Below are 24,425 nucleotides of genomic sequence, written 5' to 3'. Positions count from 1 at the left end.
CCCTATTGGTATCCCTGATATGACATTAAAAACATGGCAGGATGCGCTATTAAAATTCATTTGGAAACATAAAAGACAAAGGGTGAATTCTAATGTTCTGTATAAGTCTAAAAAATGGAGTGGACTAGCTTTCCATAATCTAGTTTATTATTTATTAACTATTACTACTATTATGCATCACAGTTAAAAGATGTGATCAGCTAGGTTCAGATTAGACCAAACACTGGGTAAACCTTGAACAAGAATGGAGCCAAAATACAGCTATTCATCATGATTGTTCGGTTAAAAATAAAGGTACGACACCAAAAATAAAAAATAACCCATTCATCCAGATCACCAAGCAGCTTTGAAAATTCCTGTCACCAAGGCCCTCTCCGTTAGTTACTTTCATTAATAATCAGGAATTTATCTCTAGCAAATACCAAAATGACTATTCATTGTGGGTAAGAGCTGATATTTATCAATTTGGTTGGACAGGTGTTCTTGGGTCCTGATTTTAAGTAATACCAAGAGTTATGTGACCATATAAATAATATAAACATCCCATATTTTAAACATGCATAAGTAATATGTTTTATTGTGAAATCTGGGTACAAGGATGTCTATTTAGACACTAACCACATTTGAGAAGCTGATCCAGGAGCAAGTTGGAACAAAAGGTTTAATTTCTAAGATACATATAATTTTAATTGAAAAAGATGATTATAAGAAAACAACCCAGATGAAAAGGTGGGAGAGGGATTTGGACAAAGAAATTGATCTGGAAGAGTGGATCTCTACATGGGAAAGGGAATATATCTATATCTATATATCTCTCTACATCTCTCTCTCTCTATATATATATATCTGCAATTTGCATATAAACCAGTAAAGAAAATTTTTATAAATTACTGATTTATTTTATGTCAGCTTCCAAGTGATCCCTTGACCTGCTTACTTAATGTGCCAGTATAGGATCTATATTTTAAACAGAATGACAATTTTTTTTTATAGTTAGCAGCAAAACTTTGTATTTCATATTATTAGAAAAATATGACTTCCTTTTATGGAATTGTGGCATAGTAAAATATAGACTGTTCTTGTAACAAAAAAGCTTTCACATTCAGTATGTGCACAAGAGAATTGCCAAAAAGGATAGGTATTTAGAAAGTTGGTCACCCTTCTTAGTGTACTCAGAGGAGGAGGGCTCCCCAGCCAGCATACCAGAATCTTTAACTCGGTTCTCTGAATATTAGCCTGATCCTGAATAAGTAATATACGTGTAGTATGCTGACTTTTTATTGTACCTTTGCATTAACAGAATGTTTTGAAAAACAATTACATTTGGGAACGATCAGTTACCCAGCTTTTAATCCATTTAACGTGTGCCATGTTCATTTTATACTGTTAGAGATTTTTAACTAAAATGTTGTGGGGTACCACAGCACAACAATGGTACCACAGCCTTACAGAAGTCTAGTACATCAACACTATTATCTTCATCAACCAAACTTGTGATCTCATCAAAAAAAGATATCAATTTAGTTTGACAAAATCTATTATAAACCCATGTTGATACGCATTATTACCCTCCTTTAATTCTTTATTAACTGAATGGCACATCAGACACACTGTTATCTTGCCTGGGATCAAAGTCAGACTGACAGGCCTATAATGACCCACATCATTCCAGGTTTCAGAGTATCAGTTACCTTGTTAAAATAAAAAAATTTAAAATACTTTTTTAAATTAGCTTTCTTCCAGTCTTCTGAAAAACGTACCCAGTGTTCCAAGATTTATTGAAAAATGAACATTTAACGATCCTGCAAGCTCCGCAGACAGCCCTTTTAAAACTCTTGGATGCAAGTTATGTGCACCTGCTGTCTAACATTTAGTAGCTGCTGTTTAACATTCTACTGAGATACTAGCGGAACAGAAAGAATGTCATCATCATCAATATGACTACATCATTGTCGTCCCCCCCCCGCCAAATACAGAACAGACATATTTACTGAACACTTCTGACTTTTCCGCATTATTATTGATAATTCTACCATTTCCATCTAGCAATGGACCAATACCACTATTATAATTCTTTCTGTTCCTAATATACTTAAATGTTATTATTGTCCTTACCTCTGCTGACCATAGGTTTCTCTTCGTGCATCTCTACTTCTCTTATCAATTTTCTAAAATTCCTAGCTTCTGATTTATATAGATTACTAGCTTCCCCTTTCTTCCAAGTTGTTTTTTTAACCAGTACAGCCTTCTTCCTTGATTGAAGGATTGTGGCTTTTTGGACATCTACTAAGTGGTTCTTAAATGATTCCCAATTATCATTCACAAAAAGCTCATGCTCAAATAAATTGGTTAGTCTCTAAGGTGCCACGAGTACTCCTTTTCATTTTTCTGATGAAACTCTTCTTTGCAGCCGATTGTTTCAGCTTTGTGAAACTGATCCCTTTAAAGCTCCATGTATATATATTACTGGTATGGACTTTACTCTACTTACACATTACAAATGCAATCAAGTCATGATCACTGCCTAAGCTACAATTAATTTTTAGTTCTGTGATCCTCTTTCTCTCTCAAGACTAGGTATAACACAGGATTCTCCCGTGGTGCTGGATGCAGTGCTTTTTGAGTTAGGAAACCGTCATCTATAATAATAAATTCTGAGGATGTTTTAGTACTTGCAGCATGAGATATCCAACATATGTCATTCCAATTGAAGTCTCTCATAATCACACAGTTTCCCCACCGTAAAAATTATAGATAGGTGCGTAAGGAGCTGGTCATCCTGTTCCTTAGTGTGATTTAGTGGTCTGTAGCAGACACCAACTAATACCTCATCCTGTACTTTTTCTATTAGGACATTGACCCATAAGCATCCAAAATCATTTTCTTCGGAGTTGTCAGTGACTTGGAAACAGGCAATGCCATTTTTGACAGAGTGCTACTCTCTCCCTCCCCTTTTACCCATTTGGTCCTTCTTAAATAGGTTATAATAATTGATTTTAACATTCTACAAATGTGAACAGTACCACCACCTTTCAGTAATACCAACTAGATAACATATATGTTCATAAATTCATAAAGTGTTGGGTTTTTTTTTTAGTAAAACCCTCTTCCCCGCCCCCCAGCTTTGTAAACAGAGCAAGTTAACGCCACAACAGATCATAATAATACAAACTGCAACCTAGTGGGGCAATAGACTGAATTTCAAGGGGCCTATAAATATTTATATATTTGTACTGAATGAATGCCATACTTGTAAATCAATAGTAACTCCTCAGTGTGTGTATATAAATACACCCATACACATGACATGTACACACCTACACACCCAAGTTGGACAGGTTTTTGGTAGAAAAAATATCATAAAGCAGGAAAATAAAAGGACAGGCAACAAAGGAAAAAGGATAGGAATCCCCAACACAATCTAACAATCAGTCTCATATACAAAAGTCCATCCTGGTCAAGTCAAAGGAAATTATGTCCATGTACTTATGGGAAGAATTTGACCAACTGGAAGAAACCAGGATAATTTGCCACCACCTCGCTCCAGTTTTATGCTAGTGTAACTTCAATAGAATAACACAGTGGTAAATCAGGCCCTGGTTTTAAAATATAATATTAAGGTTATGACACAAATCAACAAAGCCAAGGAAGTTTGCTTTTCATAGCTGATGCCTATCTAACTCATCTCACACTTCTCAAGAGATATCAACTGCAAGCACAGAGACTAGTGACTTGTTGAAGGCCACAGAGGGAGCCAGCATCAGAACAAGGATTAGGTTCTTTTTTCAATCACAGGAGTGTTTCATTAGGTTATTAAGCATGGTATTTTCAGGTAATTCTGAAACTAAAAAAAAAAAAAAAATATGAATTGTTTTACCAAATATAGCTACAAGTGCAAAGAAGAAACACTTAAGGCTTCAAAATTCTCCACTGAAATAATTCTGTTACCAAACAGCACATTCATTTTGAAGTGACCTGATAAAATGCATATGTCAGAAAGTCAAGCTTTTTAAGCTGTGGGCAAAAATCACCTTTTCCCCCAATTACAGTTTAATAATTCTGTGGGAATGTAAGTTTTACACAAGAAAGTCTTTCAGACTTGAGCAGAAGACAGACTTTCATTTTGGGCACAGGGGTCACAAAACAGAGAATGCACTGTGCTTTGCCAGCAAACGTTAAATTTAAATAAAATCTTGTTTGCCCTTCACCCTGAGCTCTTAACATTGCTCGTAATTAGCCTGGTCTCCCCCCACTCCCACACTTTTGCAGGCCATATCTGCATCATCATTAAAAGCAGTTTTTTATTTTAGGTGCTATAATACTGAAATTAACTTAGCTTGTGACATCTTTGCCTACACTATGTATCAAAATATGAACATTTGATTGGCTTCATTTTGATCTACAGTAAGCAACTGAAAACATCCATAGTTTGTTTCTTTTATACAAATTAAATCATATTTGTTTTAACACATACTAAATCTTTTGAACTAAAATGATTCAAACCCCTCACATAAAGAGTGAATTTTCTTTCTACATCCCTTCTTTCCTTAAGATGTAGAAAAGAAATTCAAAGTTCTGAATAACATTGCTGAAGTTTTAGGGGCAGATCCTCAGCTGGTGTGAACTATCATAGCTCCATGGACTTCATAATTTACACCAGCTGAGGCTCCACCCCTTAATTAGCACACTAGGACAGAACCGCAGTAACTTAGTATATACTGAGTTACTGAGAGTTCAGTCACAATATGTACTTTAAGAGACTAAAATTATACTACTATAAATCTAACTATGACTTTATAGCAAAAATTAGTAAGTTATCTTGGGGGTCACTACAGCAGGTGATAAGCACCTTCAATTTCCATAGATCACAGTATATTTCTCAAAGAAAGCCACTCATCTCACCATTAAAGGGAAATGCTCTATGATTTCAGAAATTAAACTACTTTATACCAATATGGTTTAATCTGCTTGCGTTTTGTACTTCATTCTTGACTAAAACATAAAATCCTGGATTCGGTCACACTTCAATTCCCCCTCTAAATAGGCACATACTAATACTAAAAGTTAGACTCTATGAATTATTTTGGGGAAGTTCTATGGCCTGTGTTATACAGGAGGTCAGACTAGATGATCACAATGGTTCCTTCTGGCCTTGGAATCTGTGAATCTATGAACGCTGCAAAAGCTGTATTTCATTACGGAAGAAGTTCACCACTACAGCATATGGCCAGCTGCTCAACCACTTAAATTTTACCACAGAGTCCTATTTTGAGGGTTTAAATGAGATCTTTAATGAATTTCCTCTTACAAGTCTACCTTCCAGCCAGTTACAGCTCCATGCAACATTCCCTCCCTGCATACATATTTTTCTACCCAGGAATAGTGTATGGGATGTGGGTGTGAGTGGCCATTCTTGATCAAGAAGTTTCCACACTAAAAAGCATGGACCATGCTCAATGGGCCCAAAGCACCAATCCGGGGATGCCATGGTCTCTAGCTCCACTTACATTGTGCCTGTGGAATAATCCCTATGAGAGATTTGGACAGCTAGGATTAGGAGAATCCCTGCCTATGGATTTCCTAGCATTAACAAGGCACAAAAAATGGCCAGAGGTTGACCACAAGGAGATAAAAGCATGGTAATTAATATTCCTAGTCATACTCATATAAAGGGTGAATAAGATACATAGATTTAGAAGAAATATATTTAAAACAGGCATAAGTAAACTGAAGATGCATTAATTTAATTTCTGTGAAGGGAGTTATATAATAAGTATAACTGAGTGAATAAATTATTATTTTTGGAAGTAGTGTATGTCTTTTCTAAAGCTAATATTTGCTGTTCAGAAACAAATTGCTGGCCAAGACAAATTCCTGTAGACTAGACTAGACCATTTGCTAAGGAAGACTCCAAGCAGAACAGCCTGCAGTATAGTCAACAAGACTTTAGTGAACTCATGTGTTACTTCTTTTAAATTAGATGTATTTATCTTGATACCATACATACAGCATCAGTTTGCCAGCAGCACAGCATGAAACACACAAGGGGGATGAAAATTGGGATTATGATGCAGAGTCACTTCTGTGGCTCCATAATAACTAAAACCAAAACAACAACATGGTCACAACAAATCTGTAATCCGGTTGAAGAAAGTACATTAAGTAAAATACGCCTATGTATAGATAAATTTAGTGAGTTGTGACTGAAAAAGATTTAGTATTCATTATTTGTATTACAGTAATGCCTAGAGGCCCAACTGAGACTGGGCCCAATTGTGCTAGGCACTGTACAAACACACAGCGAGAGACAGTGCCCGCTGCAAACAGCATTGGATCTAAACAGGCAAGACAGTGGGGAAACTGAAGCACAAAAATGTGAAGTGATGTGCCCAAGGTCACACATTTTTTGACTCCCAGCCCTGCCATCTACCAGACCATGCTGCTTCCAACTATGGGTGAGAGGTTTCTGGAACCAACCTGCTCATTCACCTTAGTATGAAAGGAACCTTGTTGCTTATGGCTAGAAAAACATCAGGTAACTTTCCGGCTTGTTGTTTTTCATTTTCATGTACTCTATGCCTCTGAAGACCTTGGAATGCCAAAATACCATGGAAAAGGTGGTGATTGCTTTCACTTGGGCCAAACACACTTTAGGGAGTGCCAGATATTTCATGGAAAAAGCTAGAAATCTTGCAGAAACAGTTTAACATTGTATAGCCAATGGCTTAACACAGGGGTGGGCAAACTACGACCCGGGGGCCGCATCTGGCCCTACAGACATTTTAATCCAGCCCTCGAGCTCCCGCTGGGGAGCGGCTTTCGGGGCTTGCCCCGCTCCAGCTGGGGAGTGGGATTGGGGCCTTGCCCCACTCCACGCGGCTCCCAGAAGCAGCAGAAACATGTCCCCCTTCCTGCTCCTACACACGCTACCCCCGCCTCAAGCGCTGCCCCCGCAGCTTCCATTGGCCGAGAATCACGGCCAATGGGAGCTGCAGGAGTGGTGCCTGCGGACAGGGCAGCATGCAGAGCCACCTGGCTGTGCCTCCACATAGGACCCAGAGGGGGGACATACCGCTGCTTGAGGTAAGTGCCCCACAGAACCTGCACCCCTGGCCCCCTCCCATGCCCCAACCCCCTGCACCATCCCTGATCCCCCTTGGTCCCAGCCCAGAGCACTCTCTTGCACCCCCAACCCCTCATCCTCACCCCAGAGCCCGCACTCCAGCCAGAGCCCTCACCCTCCCTCGCACCCCAACCCCCTGCCCGGAGCCCCCTCCTGCATCCTCAACTCCTCATTTCTGGCCCTACCCCAGAGCCCACACCCTCAGCCAGAGCCCTCACCTCTCCCACACCCCAAACCCCAATTTCGTGAGCATTCATGGCCAAGCATGAAATTTCCATATCCAGATGTGGCCCTTGGACCAAAAAGTTTGCCCACCCCTGGCTTAACATATCCATTTGAACATGTAGTGCATCCCCAAACCAAATAATGGCAGTGTCTGGTCTTTAGCTATAATCAGTACCTCATTAGCTTGGTAGAGAAATCATTTTGAAACTGTCCTTCTCAGCTAAGAGTGTTAAAACTACAAATATGGCTGGTTGGCAAACTTCGATATAACTATTTTTTGTTGCATCTCCAGTTCAAATTTTGCTACTGAGGTTCTAATATTGGGGAAATACTAAACAAAGAACAGCAATGTCAATGAAAACAAGCAGCAAAATTCTGAATTTATGCTTTCAAGCTATTTAGTGCATGAAGGAGGGTACAGCTGTCAGATAGCTATAAAGGCCTGTCTTATTTGAAACCTCTGGATGTAAGCATTAAAATGTCATCAGAGAAAAGCTCTTTTTCTGCAGCTCACTATGGCATCATCCACAGATGGTTTTGCACTGGATGCTGTCAGCTGTCAGCCTCTGCTGATCTGCAACTCTGGTGTTAACTGAGCATTATGCACATCTGTTGCTTTCATTGTTCAGTACCATATATCAGATACAGATTTCAACAAGAGTGCCACTTGTATGTGTCAACATGAAACATTACTTCATCTGAAACAAATTGATACATTCAGGGAGCACAAGAGGCTCTCAAAGAGAACATCTCCTGAGGAAAAATATGTCCAAAATACCACATACTTACATGCTAACAATCTGTGTCTATGGTATAAATTCAGTGTTAAGATATCTGTGCCAAGCTTGACAGAGGACATGTAACATGACTTTATTTTGGGTAAACAAAGGTCAGAAAGTATTGGATAGTCTTTCATGTCACCTCACAGGAAAGAGTACCTCCCCCTCAACCTCCAAATCGGTAATAAGCAGGATTGCATGAATCATCTTTGTGCAGTGTCATTGTTTCCGGTGGTTTATAACTCAATATGAAACACAAAGGCACAATGTTTTAGTATGAGATGACCTGAAACACTATAAAATAAAAACAAAATAGTATAAAAATACAAAATTTGTTTGGCTTTCTTAGCGGGGTGGGGGGGAAGAGATTTGCTGGTTTAAATTGTTTTGTTTTCTACTACTTAGGCCCACCGTCGTTTCTTCAAGTTTACAGGCCAATCACTTAGAGAAGTGATTCCCAACAACAGGTCCACACACTACTTCTGTTTGTGTGTGCACAAGTGTGCAATGCTCTGCCGTTGGTCTCAGAGCACTGCTTGTCTGTCTCCCGTTCATATCTACTTTGACCCTAAACACCAGACTTATGGGGTTAGAAGACCATAACATCATCATACCAAAACATCTGATCACATTACAACCACCTATCTATATAGTTCCATAAGTGTGCATGGTGCTTTAGAGAACAAATCAAAGGCAAGTTTCTGCCCAGAGACATTCACACTAATTCAGATATAATGTAACTGGGGATGGAGAGGCATGTGAGTACAAGGGTTAGAACAACAGGTTATAAATGGGCCGGCACCTGCCTCTCACAAGCACCCCCTGGTCGAGTGCCTGCAGTCTCAGTTTGTGGTGCTGTATCAGCGTGGCACCCACCTCTTGTGAGCGTCCCCCCCTTGGTCGATGGTTTCTTTGGTGGGGCTTCAGTGACTCAGCCCTCCAACCGAGTCACACAATGTCTGCAGGTGGAACAGAATGAACTCCTTCCGGGGTATACAATCTTTACCCTCTTCCAGCCCTGGAATGGGGCCATACCCCCAGCAGTAGCGCCGGAACTGGGGGAGGCCAAGGGGGCTGCCTCCTTCCTTGCTCCTCCTCCACTTGATGCCACACCCCCTGGCCAGGCCAGCGTGGAGCCCCATCTGTTGTGGGAGTTATGCAGACCCTCAACCTGCCCATGGTGTGGGAAGACTGACAGCAGCCCCCAACCCGAGTCCCGCCCGGCCCAGGGCAGGTGGAGGTGGAGGGTCCACGACGCTGCATCAGCTTACCACAGCTGCCCACATGGCTCTCCCTGACCCAGCTCTGTCCAGGAGGGGATGAGGGTCCTCAGAGCCACAGCCTGGCCATGGTAAGAGCCACACCCACAGCTGTGGGGAGCCTGGGTCCCTCCACCTGCCCTGCGTGGGGCACCCAGGGACATGGGCAGGGGGATGCTTTCAGCTCCCCTCTCCACAGGTGGGTGGGAATCCCTGGCCCTCCTCCGGACTTGGTCAGGGGCAGGGCCTCCGGCAGAAGAGGAGGGGCGAGGGTGGGCCCCTGGTGTGAAGGGGAGGGGTCTCCGGGGGAAGTAGGAAGGCAGGGGCCAGGCCCCCACTCCCACCACTTTTGGGAAAACTCCGATGCCCTTCACCCCCAGGGCTTCCTCCCTGGAGACACTGTCTTCCTGGAGCCTTCCCTGGGCTGTCCTTGCTCAGTCTCTGCATCCGGAGGCAGGAGATCCTTCCTAGTTCCCCTGGTCCCTACCCACACTGAGCTGTCCGTGATCCTGCTGCTCTTCCAGCCAGCCAGGAACAGTTCTTACTCTTCCAGCTCCAGGCAGCAACTGATTGACTCTTGTCTCTGCTGCTCCCTCTTATACGGCCCCCCTGGCCCTGATTGGCTGCAGGGGAAGACAATCTAGGCCGCTTGGAGAACTTCTCTTCTGCTTCTATCTGGGATGGGGTATGGCAGGACCCTGACGTCACCCTGTCATACAGATCATAAGTAAGACTACATTTAGTCACGGGTATTTTTAATAAAAGTCAGACAGGTCACGGGTTCACAACCCGTGACTTGTCCATGACTTTTAGTATATACCCCTAACTAAAACTTGGGGGGGGGGGGTGCGAGTGCTCTGGGGACGATGGTCCAGGGGTGCTGTGGGTGGTGGGGAAGGTGGTCTGGGACCACACTTCTGCTGAGGGCAGGGGCAGCAGCACGTGGCCCAGGACACTTGCTGGTGCTCGGGGGTGGGGTTTGACAGGGCTGGAAGGGGCTCCCTACCTGACTCCACGTGTTCCTGAAGCTCTTAGGCGGCAGAGGGGCCAGGGGGCTCTGTGCACTACTCCCAGTTCTGCCACAAGCGGCAGCTGCACAGCTCCCATTGGCCGGGAACGGCAGCCAATGGGAGCTGCAAAGGTGAGGCCTGTGGGCGCAGGCAGTGCACAGTACCCCCTGGCCCCTCTTCCACCTATGAGTTGCAGGGCCATGCCAGTGGGAGCCAAGGAGCCCTCCACTCCAAGGTAAGTGCCGCCGCCCCCACCCCCGGCACTCCCCAGCCCCTATCCCTGAGCCCCCTCCCATACACCCAAACTGCTGCTGCTGGCCCAGGGGCTGCCCGGCTCAGGCAGCCCCTGAGCCAGCACTGGCCGCTGCAGAAGTGACAGAGATCATGGAAAGTCACAGAATCCGTGATTTCCATGACCTCCATGACAGACTCGAAGGCTTCATCATAAGATATGTGCACTTGTTAATTTTATTTTTATATATATATATATATATATATATATATATATATATATATAGGGTTTTTCATGTTTTTATAAAAATATATTAAGAATTGAGAGTGAAATACTCAGATATCCCAAGGACCTACCACACTTTTACTTGCAATGGGGCTGTGTTGAGGGAGTTTAGGTGGAGGAGTCACGTGGGGTGTCTCACTTTAGTTTAGAGGGTTGTTTAGTTGGTTGGGGAAGGAGCTGCAGGATACAGGCTTATATGGATCTAGTGCCACCAAACCCTGCTTAGTCGGCACTGAAGGATCAGATGCTGTTATTATTCAAGGGAATGGGCTGGAACAGTAGCCCTGGTGATGCTGTGTGGCAGCCCGCCATTTTGGTATGTGTATGAATTCCATCTCCTTTTCCATGCTTATTTCCCTGCACAAAAGTCTGTCTAATTGGGTTTTATGCAGAGAGGGGTTTATTTCACCTAGAAGGAGTAATATCAGGCAGAAGCAGAGTTAATATAATGTTCTTTAAAAAGGCTAAAGTCTCAAAAAAGCTTTAATCAGAGACACACTAACCAAATACCATTGTGCCCTTTCTACATAGCATGATGGACCATCAACTAGAGCTACGAACTCCATAGCTTCTTCTGTGCATGCCACCAATTTGTGACAAGTTGAAAAATATTATGGCAAAGTTGTAGCCTCTCTATAATTAAGACTGGTTTCAGAGTAACAGCCGTGTTAGTCTGTATTCGCAAAAAGAAAAGGAGGACTTGTGGCACCTTAGAGACTAATATGCTCTAATAAATTGGTTAGTCTCTAAGGTGCAACAAGTCCTCCTTTTCTTTTTATAATTAAGACTGCAGCTCAATGTCCATTGTAAACCCCACTTGGTCCCAAAATTGGTACCTAAGGCCTGTGGCCAACCAATATAGCTCTACAGTAGTGCGGCATAATAATCATATTCTCTTGTGTTGTAAAGCTTCTCTATACATGGGTATATAACCATTACTAGGCAATACACATCCAAATCCCTGTGCATCAAGAAGATGATGTATCCTGCAGAGGGACTCTCAACTACTTTTACATTTTCCTCTGAGGAAATGGCCATCCCTTCAAAGAGAGCCAATGTCATCTTGAAAAGCTTTACATAAATACAGCAGCTCTATCGAAACCGTGAAACTGCTACATGCTGAATTAATTAATTAACTATTAAAATAACAAATCTATTATTTCCATACTACTATAAAATAGCGAATATGTATTTATGTTTTTCCTCACATCCTCTCATCCCCCAAAGCTCAGACTAACCTCAGTGACTTTTCAATATCTAAAATATAAATAGTGGTTTGCACAAAACAGCAGCAACAAAAAGCAAGCTAGTAATGATCTCCACTTCTCTCAGAAAACAAAAAAAAATGACTGTGGAGTTTTTATATTGCCTATTTTCCTTTCATTACAGCTATTACAAATTTCAATTATGAGTAGTAATTTGTAAATAAACACAGTTAATTAAAAGCCATTACAATCTAGCATATTTCTAAGCCACTGCAAATTTTAGTACTTAAAATTAGCTTTGCTTTGAAGTTTTCTGACTTTATATTGTATACTTAAAAATAAGGATATAGTTACAACTGGTAGGTCTTATAAACAACAGTATGTAGGAAAGCTACAAAAAGTTGTTTTTCTTTAGAAACTCCACAAGGAAGGAAGCAAAGCTAAGGTCTTAGGAAAATTAGTAGCAATGCAATAAGAAGTGAGCTATATTTACACGAGTGTAAAACACCATCCAAATATTTGCTAGCTTTATGAACAAATGTATACTTTTAATGGGCCTTACCTGATACAGAGACTGTATGCGACCTTACTCCTTGCTTCTCATTGTTGGCCAGCCTGTAAAATAAAGGTTTAAATCGGTGAATGCTGTACATTTTTCACGGTTGAATACACTGTGAATTCATTCTAACAGGGCACCTACTGTAATTAGTAGAGCCAATCCATTCCCACAGAGACAAATTTTGAGGGGGAGAAAATTAAAAGAGGAATGTACCATCTTAAGTCCACCTGGGGGAGTAAGAGTGAAGGGAATGCTTTAAGAAGTCCATTTTAAAAAGCACAGAAATTCATTATGACATAAGCATAGTTCAAGAAAAGCTTGTTTTTAACAAATTTGACCAAACAAATTTTAAAAATACATTTCTAAGCAGCATCAGTTTATTTACCCAATTCAATAGTATGTCCACTTTTTAAATTACATATTGGAAACTTAAAATGAAAACAGGTTTCAGAGTAGCAGCCATGTTAGTCTGTATTCGCAAAAAGAAAAGGAGTACTTGTGGCACCTTAGAGACTAAAAGTACTCCTTTTCTTTTTGCGAATACAGACTAACACGGCTGTTATTCTGAAACCTAGGTAACTACTGGAGGCCAAAATATAATTTAAAGCAGAGTGATGGGTTACCTTGGTTTATTCTGCAATTTTTTGTGTATCCTTCTGGCAGAGTGAATTGGCTTTTTGTCTAAAATGTGATTTATTTATGTACAATTGAATAAACAGTTTTCAATGATTTTCTATGTCAGGTAAATAACTGTGACTAATATTGCATTTATCAGTCTACTAAACATCAACAGTAAAAGAAACACTCTGGTTAGCCGTTTCAGTAAATTATTATATTTTCTTTTTACAATAGAAGAAAAGAACCATGCACTCTTCATTTATGAAACAGAAATCTGATCTGCCAAAGGAAAGCCTTTCCAGATGCAAGATGTGTTGCCTAAAACTTATGAATATTTGACCCAAGAACAGTCTGCTACTGTCACAAGAAGAGCATATATAGTACCTGTTTCAGAGTAACAGCCGTGTTAGTCTGTCTTTGCAAAAAGAAAAGGAGTACTTGTGGCACCTTAGAGACTAACCCATTTATTTGAGCATGAGCTTTCGTGAGCTCAAGCTGTAGCTCATGAAAGCTCATGCTCAAATAAATTGGTTAGTCTCTAAGGTGTCACAAGTACTCCTTTTCTTTTTATATAGTACCTGTAATTCAACAGTATGGAATGTGAAAAATTACATTTTAACTCACTGTTACTAATAGAAGCTCTTCTAGAAAACTGTTATTTCATCACAGAAAGCTTAGCAGCTGAAAAAACTTTCAATACAAATCTAATGCATTTAAAAATTAATTATTTCCTACTTATCCCCTGTATCCATTTTATGTAAAAATATTTTTATTCTAGCATCTCATGCATTAGCCCCTCTGAACAACCACATAGTCCGATTGATTTTACTGTTGCCCTTCCTTTCCTGCAATCTTGTTGCCCCCTTTGTTGCGGCATGCCTAATATTAGGCAAGCTGCTCCTCAGAGGTGGCCCCCCTACTCATGTGGAGATCCAGTAAAACCAATGGGTCTTTACCATGAATAGATCATACCGATTAATTGCTGTGCTTCATTTCCATGCAGGAAGACACCTTTTTCTCTTATAGGAAAGCGATCACTTTGTTTTGCCCATATGGTCAGCTTAATAAATTACAACTGAAACGTACAGACAAGAGCAATTTTTTCTGAAGGTATTACTTCATAGATACTCTGGTTCAGGAGAGCACTGAAGCATGTGCTTATGTGCTGTCATGAACAGGGATGCTTTTATAAACTGGTGCCTTAAACTGTAAATAATGTATGCAGCATTGCAGTGCTTAATTTGTAATGAAAAAGGCACCAGGGCTCAAGCAATTTTTTTTACTTTCATAACTGATGTGGCAAGCCCAGAGGTGCCGGGGCTCAGAATTGCTACGCCCAGAGGTGCCGGGGCTCAGAATTGCTAAGCCTAGAGGTGCCGGGGCTCAGATTTGGCAGCTCAGGCACAAATTAAGCATTGCAGCATTGTTGTGGTTATGTTGGTCCCAGGATATTAGAAAGACAAGGTGGGTGAGATAATATCTTGTACTGGACCAACTTTGGTTGTGAGAGAGACTCTAAAGCTTGTCTCTCTCACCAACAGAAATTAATCCAATAAAAAAAACCTGTAAATAATAGTATTTCTAACCTACAGTCTGCTTTAAAATGTCAGGCTTGCTTTTGGAGAATCACTGATTTTCTCCTAGTGCCAGGGATCAGATATGCAACCACACACTTTATACATCTGTGGAAACTGATGTAATTTAGGTTGTGATTTTAAGTATTGTTAAAGAAAAAACGTTGTATGGAATCCAATAAGAATAGAAATGTAGCATGGGGCACGGGTCACTTGCTGGAGGATTCTCTGCTCCTTGAAGTCTTTAAACCACGATTTGAGGACTTCAATAGCGCAGACATAGGTGAGAGGTTTTTCGCAGGAGTGGGTGGGTGAGATTCTGTGGCCTGCGTTGTGCAGGAGGTTAGACTAGATGATTATAATGGTCCCTTCTGACCTTAAGATCTATGAATCTATGAACAGAATCCCTATGAAAATTATTTTTTGTTGGGATTTAAGTATTTGCTTGTGATGTTTGTAACCCATATTCTGCAACACTCTGTTTATACCTGAGAATCAGAAAGTGAAACTGACTTAAGGTTTGTCTACACTTCACACTCCTTTCAGCAATGGGTAGTGTATGGGTACCACATCCCACCTAGCACAGATATAAACAGCAACGTAGATGGTGAGGCACCGCTTACACAAGTAGCGTAAAGACATGCCTGAACCCTGTGGGTACGTACCCTACATGGCTCTCTGCTCGCCCAAGCCGTGCATCTTCCATTTGCACTGCTAAAAGGAAGCTGTTTCCCTGCTGCTGGAGGCTTTCCCCACCTCAGGGAGCTGACAGAACCTTTCCCCACTGTTTCCCCACACCAGAGCCTTTACTCACCACAGTGAAAGGCTCCAGCAGCAGGAAACTGCAAGAGCCTTTCCCCTCTCCTGCCAGAGCCTTTCACTTACACATGTAGCTACATGCCTCCTACTTGCCGCCATTAGTGACGTGTAGTACCGATGTAGCCTTAGAGTAGTTTCACTCTCCAAGATGAGTGAAATGTTGACAGGATTTTTAATTATCAAAGGTAGTGTTAGAACACAGGCAAGGACAAAAATAGCTATTTTTATTCTAACGGGCTCCCTAGGTGAACAGTTATAGTTTGCTAAAAACATCATTTTTAGGTATCCTTTTTTTCGAAATTTCCAGATTCAAGAGCTGGTACCTGGTTCTGCCTACAATGGTCTGTGCTGTGCCTTGGCCGGAGACAACTTTCAATAGGTTCATTGGAATGGGATGCTGACAACTGGATTTTTCCAGAATGAGCAGCCCAGCACGGTGTCCAACATCACAACATAGGGGTTGTGGAAGGTTTCCCAGTGAAGACATTAGGGCTTGATACAAAGCCTATGAGTCTTTCTGCTGCATTCAAAGGGCTTTGGATCAGTGCCTAAAATCCTATCTAACTGTGTCTGGGGCAGGACCAGAGTCCCTGCTCCTGCATGATGATGGATAGTTCCTTCACGTTTCAGTTTAATGCTGAAAAAAAGTGACTCTCTGGTTGTACATAACTCAATTCACTCTAAACTTGAGCTGTCCTAAAAGTGGATTTTGGTGCCTAAGCTTTTCATGCTTCAGACAGGCAGACAGGTGACCAAACAATTCATATGTTAGAGTGGCTTAAGTATAAGGGTCAACAAGCATAAGGTTGGCAGGTGGTAATGGGGCTTTGCCCACTTTTTTCTTCATGTTTTTCCTTGTCTTGTGTAAATTGTAGCTCCCCTGCAAAGATGGGCAACCAAATTCAGGATGAGACTGCACACAGGCTTTGGGGTGGACCTTCCCCTCTCATTTTGGCACATAATTAGTGGTTTAACCTATTGCCAGGCTTGAGCCTGATGAGTGTGTGGCTAAAAATACCTCTGATCCTGATTGCTAACCTGGGAGAGAATGACCTAGTGAATGGAGCGGGTTTGTCAGTACAGGTCAAGTGGGTCTTGAAGTTGCTATAGCAGAGTTTCCCCCATGCTACAATTGGTGTGTTATGAAATGCAGCCCCAAGGACAAAATAAGCATTCCAAGGTCAAGCGGTACTGGAAACAGGAGATGTTAAAACACTTGTCTGGCATTGGGTGGAAGTGGAAGGAAAGTGAGTCTTGACACCATTTCATTAAGAATTTCTAGGTTCTGGTGGCAGAGTGCCCCACCATGTCTTGGACACAGGATGGCTGCCTAGCATTGGTCGGAGATATTAGCATCTATTTGTCTGACACACATTGGCATTCTCTACAGCTCCATAGTCATGGCTGGAACAGTATTTAGCAACCCACTTAGGCATTTTTTTTTTTTGGTAATTTAACAGGCTACAAAATTAAGGTGCATTTTAATATTACTGATATTATTTATTATTTGTCTTACAGGACCCAGCTGAGAGTAAGCCCCATTGTGATAAGTACTGTACAAACAGGAAGAGACAGTCCCAGTCCCACAGAGCTTACAATCTAAATAGATAGGATGACCAATGGTTGGAGAATGGAAACATTACTTCCATTTCACAGATCCAGCATTGAGACAGAGAGAGATTTAGCCCCCAATTCAGCAAGGTACTCAAACACTTAACTACTCATGTGCTTAAATTTATGCACATGTTTAGAATACCTGATTTCCTGAATCCTATTCCAGTGCTTTAAACAAAGGATTGCCCTTTCTCCTAGTCAAATCTCATTCATGGTGGTTAACACTTTTTCCTCAGATCTTTTCTTGAATACCATTTGTATCCTTTACATCACCTGTCACTTATCTAAATTACGTGGTCTCATATGATTACACATTATTCTTGTATTTGCCTAAAGCAACAATAAAAATGAAATATATATTTTAAAAACCTAGGGTGTCATTTACATGAATCTCAACAAAACTTTTTAGAACTCAAAACTGATGTTTCTTAATGACAAATTACAGGCAAAACTTACTTTGGTATTGATGGTAAAGCTCTTTCACCTTCTGCATAAAGAGAAAAGAACAAGGTTAATATTTTATTTACATGTTATTGATTAAATTCCCTGTACAATATTTATACACATAAAATCCTGTCTCATCACAATAGCCTCTCAGGGAAATCACCTATAGAATCGAAAGATCATTCTATATTCTTATTACAGCAGCATATCACACAATATTATAATCTTGTTAACAGGCTATACAGAACTTCTCATTGAATCTCATCCATATGGTTTTCAGTTTTTCCTCAGATCTTTAGCCTTTTTTTCATTATTCAGAACAGAATTTAACTTAGTCAGATCACTGCAGAAAATGACAGTACTGTAATTCCTTCCTCTATTAATGAACATTTTATAAGATACACCTAATACATAACTATAGATGAAGAAGCTATTCAAAACTAATCTGAACCATCCTAATCAGTACATAAGAGACACTGTATGAAGCATTACACTAGCTAATACAGCATTTTGTAATATGATTTATTATTTGGACTCTATAATAAAGGGACACCACCTGCTCAATAGCGAAAGATAAATTAGATTCTCATTATAAGTCCAATTTTCAAACTCTCCTCCCAACCTCTCCAAAAAGAAAATGTACTTCCTGAAAAGAATTCTGCTTTTTTTTTTTTTAGCTAATAATATCACTAAAATGCTTGGGCCTAGATAAACTCAATTTTTTTTTTTTTTTTGGCTGACTGTGATGAGAAGTGTCTTTTATCGCAGTACCTTTGTGGGAGGTTAGTAGGGAAGTTACAAAGAACAAAAACAATCTGTGATACTGCACCCTAAAGTAGGCAGGGAAGGAGATTATTAATGGTTGTTAAAACAGAACTATAAAAAGGAGCCATTGGAATACTGAGGAATACTTTTCCTGAGGGGGAAAAAGAAGAGGAAAGTGCCACAGGTTCAGGAAACAAGGAGGATGTGGGAACGGGCTATCTACTGTATATAAGAGACTCTGTAAGTTCAGGACTGTTTGTTTTTCCCTGGCTGAGCAAATGTAAGCTTTGACCAGATGAAAGAAAGCTCCAGTTTTGCCTCCAGGTACCTTAGGATGGGATGGAGAAACACTGCACACAGATATATGTGCTCTAAAATGTCAGGCTGAAATATTTTATGTCTCCTTGGCCTACACACAATTATAGTACCTGTAGCTATGGCTTTGGCTACACATGAAAACAGCTCTGTATTGGTGTATAAACAGGAAATTTTACATTATTTTTAATGTTTATAAACAGAAATATATCTTCTGCAACTGACTCCAGGGATAGATTAGATAGAGTAGAATATGGGAGGGAACACAAAGGGGCAGGAGTTTGGGAGTGGGCATGGTGTGGGGTCAGTGGTCTGAGAGGGCCAGAGATTGGGGCTTGAGAACTGGACGGCATGGAAGCTGGGCTGCCAGTCTTGGAATTGGGGCTGGGGAGGGGGATCTGGGAAAGGCAGTGTCTGGAGGCGCGACAGGACTTTGGCAGAGCACAATAAAAGTGCTGGGTTTTGAAGGTGGCTTGTATGAAGGTGCAAGGGAATGATGGTGAGAGACAGGGAAAGATAGAGATTCTTAGTCATGTTCAACTCAACATTTTATATATCTTCAAACTTGTAAACACTTAAAATTTTCATTGTGGATAAAAACCTGCCTATGCCCATCTTTTTCACTCCACTCTCCTCTACCCTCACATTGCACCCAAACCATAACCTTCTGCCCACTGCCTCTCCTACATTTGCTAAAGTGTATAGGATGGGTACCTTGCTTTGAGAGGCCTCATAAGATCAGTCAGAGTTGGACTCCTCTTTCGACCTCAATTCACCCCCCCTTTTTGTTTTGTTTTTTTAAACAAGGTTTCCATTTCCAAACTCTAAAGAGTAATGGTAATAAAATATAATAGTTTTAAGAACTCTCTTTAGTACCAGAGTAACACTGAACAGAACTTGTGCTCTTATCTCCGGGCTGGTTGGGGATGGAAGCGCAATGGAGACTGTATGCTCAACCTTGGGGAAAAAGAAGGAGCACACTGTACCTCTCTAAAGCAACCTCCTAATTTGTGCACAAATTAGCACTCCCTGTATGCACAGACCTTTGCTGCTGGAGGATCACCAACAAGAGGAGAGACAAAAAGGGGAAAAAGAGGAGGATCTTGAATGATATGCCCCCGAATGTCTACACTATCAAGTATCAGAGGCAACATCACTGTTTACAGTATAAAAAAGATTGAACTGCATTGCAATGCTGTTAAAATTGCATTTCTTTAAACATGAATTGATCACTCCAGGTAAGCCCAGGAAGGCTGGCCTTTACAATATGAGACAAAAGCATTCCTGTCACAATTGTAAGATCATAAGTACTTGTACAGCTCTGAGATCTGAAACATATCACTAAGACCGGTCCATTGCAGAGGCATTCATTTTTCATTTCAAGAGCTGAGAAACAACTGTATTCTACCATCCTCTTCCAATATTCAGTTTAAAAGCCAGGTGTGCACAGCAAAGACATATTAAAAGGTCTTTCAGATATATTTGGATTTACCACAATTTAAACTTCATTTACATCAGAAATGAAATAATTTTCAAAGCAAACAAATGCTCTAATAAAATGCTTGTCAAAAGCATTCCATAAGAACAGCCATACTGGGTCAGACCAATGGTCTGTCTAGCCCAATATCTTGTCTTCCAACAGCGACCAATGCCAGGTGCGTCAGAGGGAATGAACAGAACATGTAATTGTCAAGTGACCTATCCCATCACCCATTCCCAGCTTCTGGCCAACAGACTCTAGGCTAGGGACACTTCAGAGCATGGTTTTGTATCCCTGCCCATCCTGACTAATAGACATTGACAAGAATGAGGGGGGATTTGATAACTGCTTTCAACTCCCTGAAAGGGGGTTCCAAAGAGGATGGATCTAGACTGTTCTCAGTGGTAACGGATGACAGAACAAGGAGTAATGGTCTCAAGTTGCAGTGGGGGAAGTTTAGGTTGGATATTAGGAAAAACTTTTTCACTAGAAGGGTGGTGAAGCACTGGAATGGGTTACCTAGGAAGGTGGTAGAATCTCCTTCCTTCGAGGTTTTTAAGGTCAGGCTTGACAAAGCCCCGGCTGGGATGATTTAGTTGGTCCTGCTCTGAGCAGGGGTTTGGACTGGATGACCTCCTAAGATCCCTTCCAACCCTGATATTCTATGATTCTATGACCTATCCTCCATGAACTTGTTTAGTTCTTTTTTTGAACCCTGTGATAGTCTTGGACTTCACAACATCCTCTGGCAAGAAGAGTTCAACAAGTTGACTATCCGTTATGTGAAGAAATATTTCCTTTTGTTTGTTTTAAACCTGCTGCCTATCAATTTCATTTGGTGACTCCTAGTTCTTGTGTTATAAGGAGTTAATAACACTTCCTTATTTATTTCCTCCACACCAGTCATGATTTCATAGACCTCTATCATATCCCCCCCTTAGTTTCCCTTTTCCAAACTGAAAAGTCCCAGTCTTATTAATCTCTCCTCATATAGAAGCTGTTCCATACCCCTAATAATTTTTTCTGCCCTTTTTCTGTACCTTTTCCAATTCCAATATATATTTTTTTGAGATGGGGCAACCACATCTGCAAGCAGTATTCAAGATGTGGGTGTACCATGGATTTATATAGAGGCAATATGATATTTTCTGTCTCATTATCTATCCCTTTCCTAACGACTCCTAACATTCTGTTAGCTTCTTTGACTGCCACTGCACACGGAGTGGATGTTTTCAGAGAACTATCCACAATGACTCCAAGATCTCTTTCTTGAGTGGTAACAGCTAATTTAGACCCATCACTTCATATATATAGTTGCAATTATGTTTTCCAAACAATTAGTGTGATACAATATCTAGTGAGAAGATATTTTGCTATTCTGACAGTAGGATGAAAAAATTCAATTAGTACTTGAAAATGAAACATTTCAAATGACTGAATAATGAACACAATTATTTAGACAACTTTCCATCTTATTTAATTTTGATTTTAAGTATTTAAGATTGATTTTGATTTGATTATGATCTCTTCAGAAAGGAGACAAAGAGGAAATAATGTTTGACTATAAAGATTGGTTTTGGTATATAGGCATAACCAGCTACATGCTTCATCTATTCATGTATTTCTCCATAGCATTTCAGAAAGAGTCTTTGAGCAGTTTGTTAATCAATGCAAAATTGCCAAACTGATACAGTAGCTCAAAAATTCAGTCACAAGATTTAGATTTTAGGAAAGGCACTGGACTGCTGTAACCATTTAGTGTACCAGATCATGAAGATGCTAACAACTTAGTTCCAGTCTTCAAGTCTTTATAAAAGTCATTTGATTAATACTCTTCTTCCATCAATTATTAGGTTAGCCTAATTTCACTTGATTTAGCAAAATATTTATGAAATAACAGGACAAATAAAAAGTAGAACTCTAAATTTTCAGGCTTTAAACAAAACTACTAATAGTGCTCTCTCAACAAATACAAATTTACAGCATCTCAATAATTTATGTATAGTGTTAATATCCCAAAGACATGGCTTTCTTCAGTGATCCAGAGTGATAATTTGTAAGGACCCTTGCCATAATGAGCCAAAAGGAAAAAAATGTTCAAACAAGAGAAAAGACCTATTGAGTTTGGAGCCAGAGCTGCTATAAAGATTTTTTTCTGGCATAGCTTATATAATCAAAGCTCATTTCAGGAGAAGGCTCTTGGAATTCTGGATCCGGGTTGGGGAAGAGCTTTCCCTGTAGAAAGTTTTAATTAGTATTTGATGAGGCTGAATATTGCCATGAGATTAAAAAAAAAAACCAAACAAACCTCAAAGAAAAAACATTGAAGAGACCCCAGTTGAAAGGGGACTCAGTCTGCAGGTTCTAGAACCACATCTTAGTAACAAAACACAGGAAAGTGTGTGGTTTCTTAAAATGTAATTTTCATCCTGACAGAATCCAAGCTGATCTGACAGACAAGATAACAAAGCTGTTTGGACAGGAGGAAGGGTTCAAGCGGGCAGATTCACTAATAAGGATGTCAACAAGTGCAAGTGTTTTTAGCATCTCAGTGTATCAGTATATGGTATACCTCACATTTGTAAATCTGCCTGGTATATTTACTCAGATGAAAGTAAATAAATTGAGCAAAAGTCTCCTTTATTTAATCCTTAAGAGACTTTCCCAGGATATTTGATAATAAATTCACACTTTCTTAAAAAAAATCAAGTTTCTGTCAAGGAGAAATGACTAAAATGACTAAAAGCCATACGCTTCCCTTGAATGTAGCTGTGACTGCTTACAGTCCCTCCCCACTCCCATTTTGTATTAAAACAACTGATTCAATTTGGCATCAAAATACTACAGAACACTTGCTCTGCTTTAACTATATTTTGTGAGAAAGGACCACAATACACCAAGGCTAATAAATGAAAATGGAGCAGTTTAAGAATATTTGGGAGGAAGAGAATTTTTAGTTTCATCGTATCATGAGTCAGAAACCCATTCTAACTGGCCCAGATTGATTTTCAAGAAATAGTTCCTCATTAGATGTGCCTGTAATTACAATTTATAATTTACAATTTATAAATTACAATTTATTTTCTATCATTTGCAGCTACCTTTATAACAGTGTAAAGAAATTACTGGTGGAAACCTATCTAAATTATCCATCATTAAGTGACCTTTCACATGAAGATATCTACTAACAGTTTTTTTATCAATAACAATCTCCCATATTTCCTGATAAAAAGAGAGCAGCCGCCCCCCGCGAGTAAGATTTTGTTGTTACCTTGCATCTACAGTTTAATTTTCAAGTAGTATATCACGAATTGGACTATCACAAAGTAAATTCTTTCCTGAATGAAACAACAACTTACCTTTCTGAGGCCTGATAATAAAAGACTGCGTGGCTCCATTCACCAGTCTGCAGTATCCGTCTATCAGGTCAGCCATATTCTCTGCAATGGTTAAGGATGGTGCTGTCACTGTCAGAGGCTAAGAAAAAAAAAAAACAAAAAAAAAAACAAGGCACCAACAAGAGAGGCATTATTTTGGTCGCAAGCATTGAGCAGAACAGCTGTGCCACTGTATCAGAGATTTGTACATACTTGAAAACATTAAACAATGATGTGGGCAAGAGTAAAATTAAATACAAAATTAAATTAAAAGATTATTAGCAGTGATTATTTGCACTCTGGTAGCATCAACAATATACTAAGTGCCATCCGCATCCACAGCAGGACACGGTAATACAACATATATTAAAATATTTTTGCAGAGGAATATCAGTCCCAATTAATACCCCTAAAGAATAAGGTCTGAAGGGGCAGCAAATTAAAACTTTGTTCCTAAATGGAAAACTAACCTGGTCTTATTTTAGTGGTTTCTCAGGCTAGCCTCTAGTGGCCAATTGTCCACACCAAAAAAATCAACACTGAAGTCACAATCTTGACATATTTCAGAGTAGCAGCCGTGTTAGTCTGTATTCGCAAAAAGAAAAGGAGTACTTGTGGCACCTTAGAGGCTTACAAATTTATCTGAGCACAAGCTTTCATGAGCTACAGCTCACTTCATCGGATGCATTCCGATGATGTGAGCTGTAGCTCAAGAAAGCTTATGCTCAAATAAATTTGTTAG

At 40.2% G+C, this 24,425-nt stretch overlaps 1 protein-coding gene across 15 annotated transcripts in view; it reads right to left on the bottom strand.

Moving 5' to 3' along the window:
- The window catches only part of PTK2 (protein tyrosine kinase 2), a 378,469-nt gene that overhangs the window by 105,998 nt on the left and 248,046 nt on the right, over positions 1–24,425 (bottom strand). For all 15 annotated transcript variants that reach the window (XM_073330034.2, XM_073330030.2, XM_073330031.2 and 12 more), the window contains 3 exons: positions 23,666–23,783; positions 17,759–17,789; positions 12,681–12,733 (listed from right to left, as the gene is read on the bottom strand). In XM_073330034.2, the coding sequence (XP_073186135.1) occupies positions 12,681–12,733; positions 17,759–17,789; positions 23,666–23,783 (202 nt within the window). The remainder of the gene's footprint in view (positions 1–12,680; positions 12,734–17,758; positions 17,790–23,665; positions 23,784–24,425) is intronic.

Source organism: Lepidochelys kempii, chromosome 2, assembly GCF_965140285.1.
Source record: "Lepidochelys kempii isolate rLepKem1 chromosome 2, rLepKem1.hap1, whole genome shotgun sequence".
Taxonomy (NCBI): domain Eukaryota; kingdom Metazoa; phylum Chordata; order Testudines; family Cheloniidae; genus Lepidochelys; species Lepidochelys kempii.
This window is presented reverse-complemented; position numbering and strand designations above follow the sequence as displayed.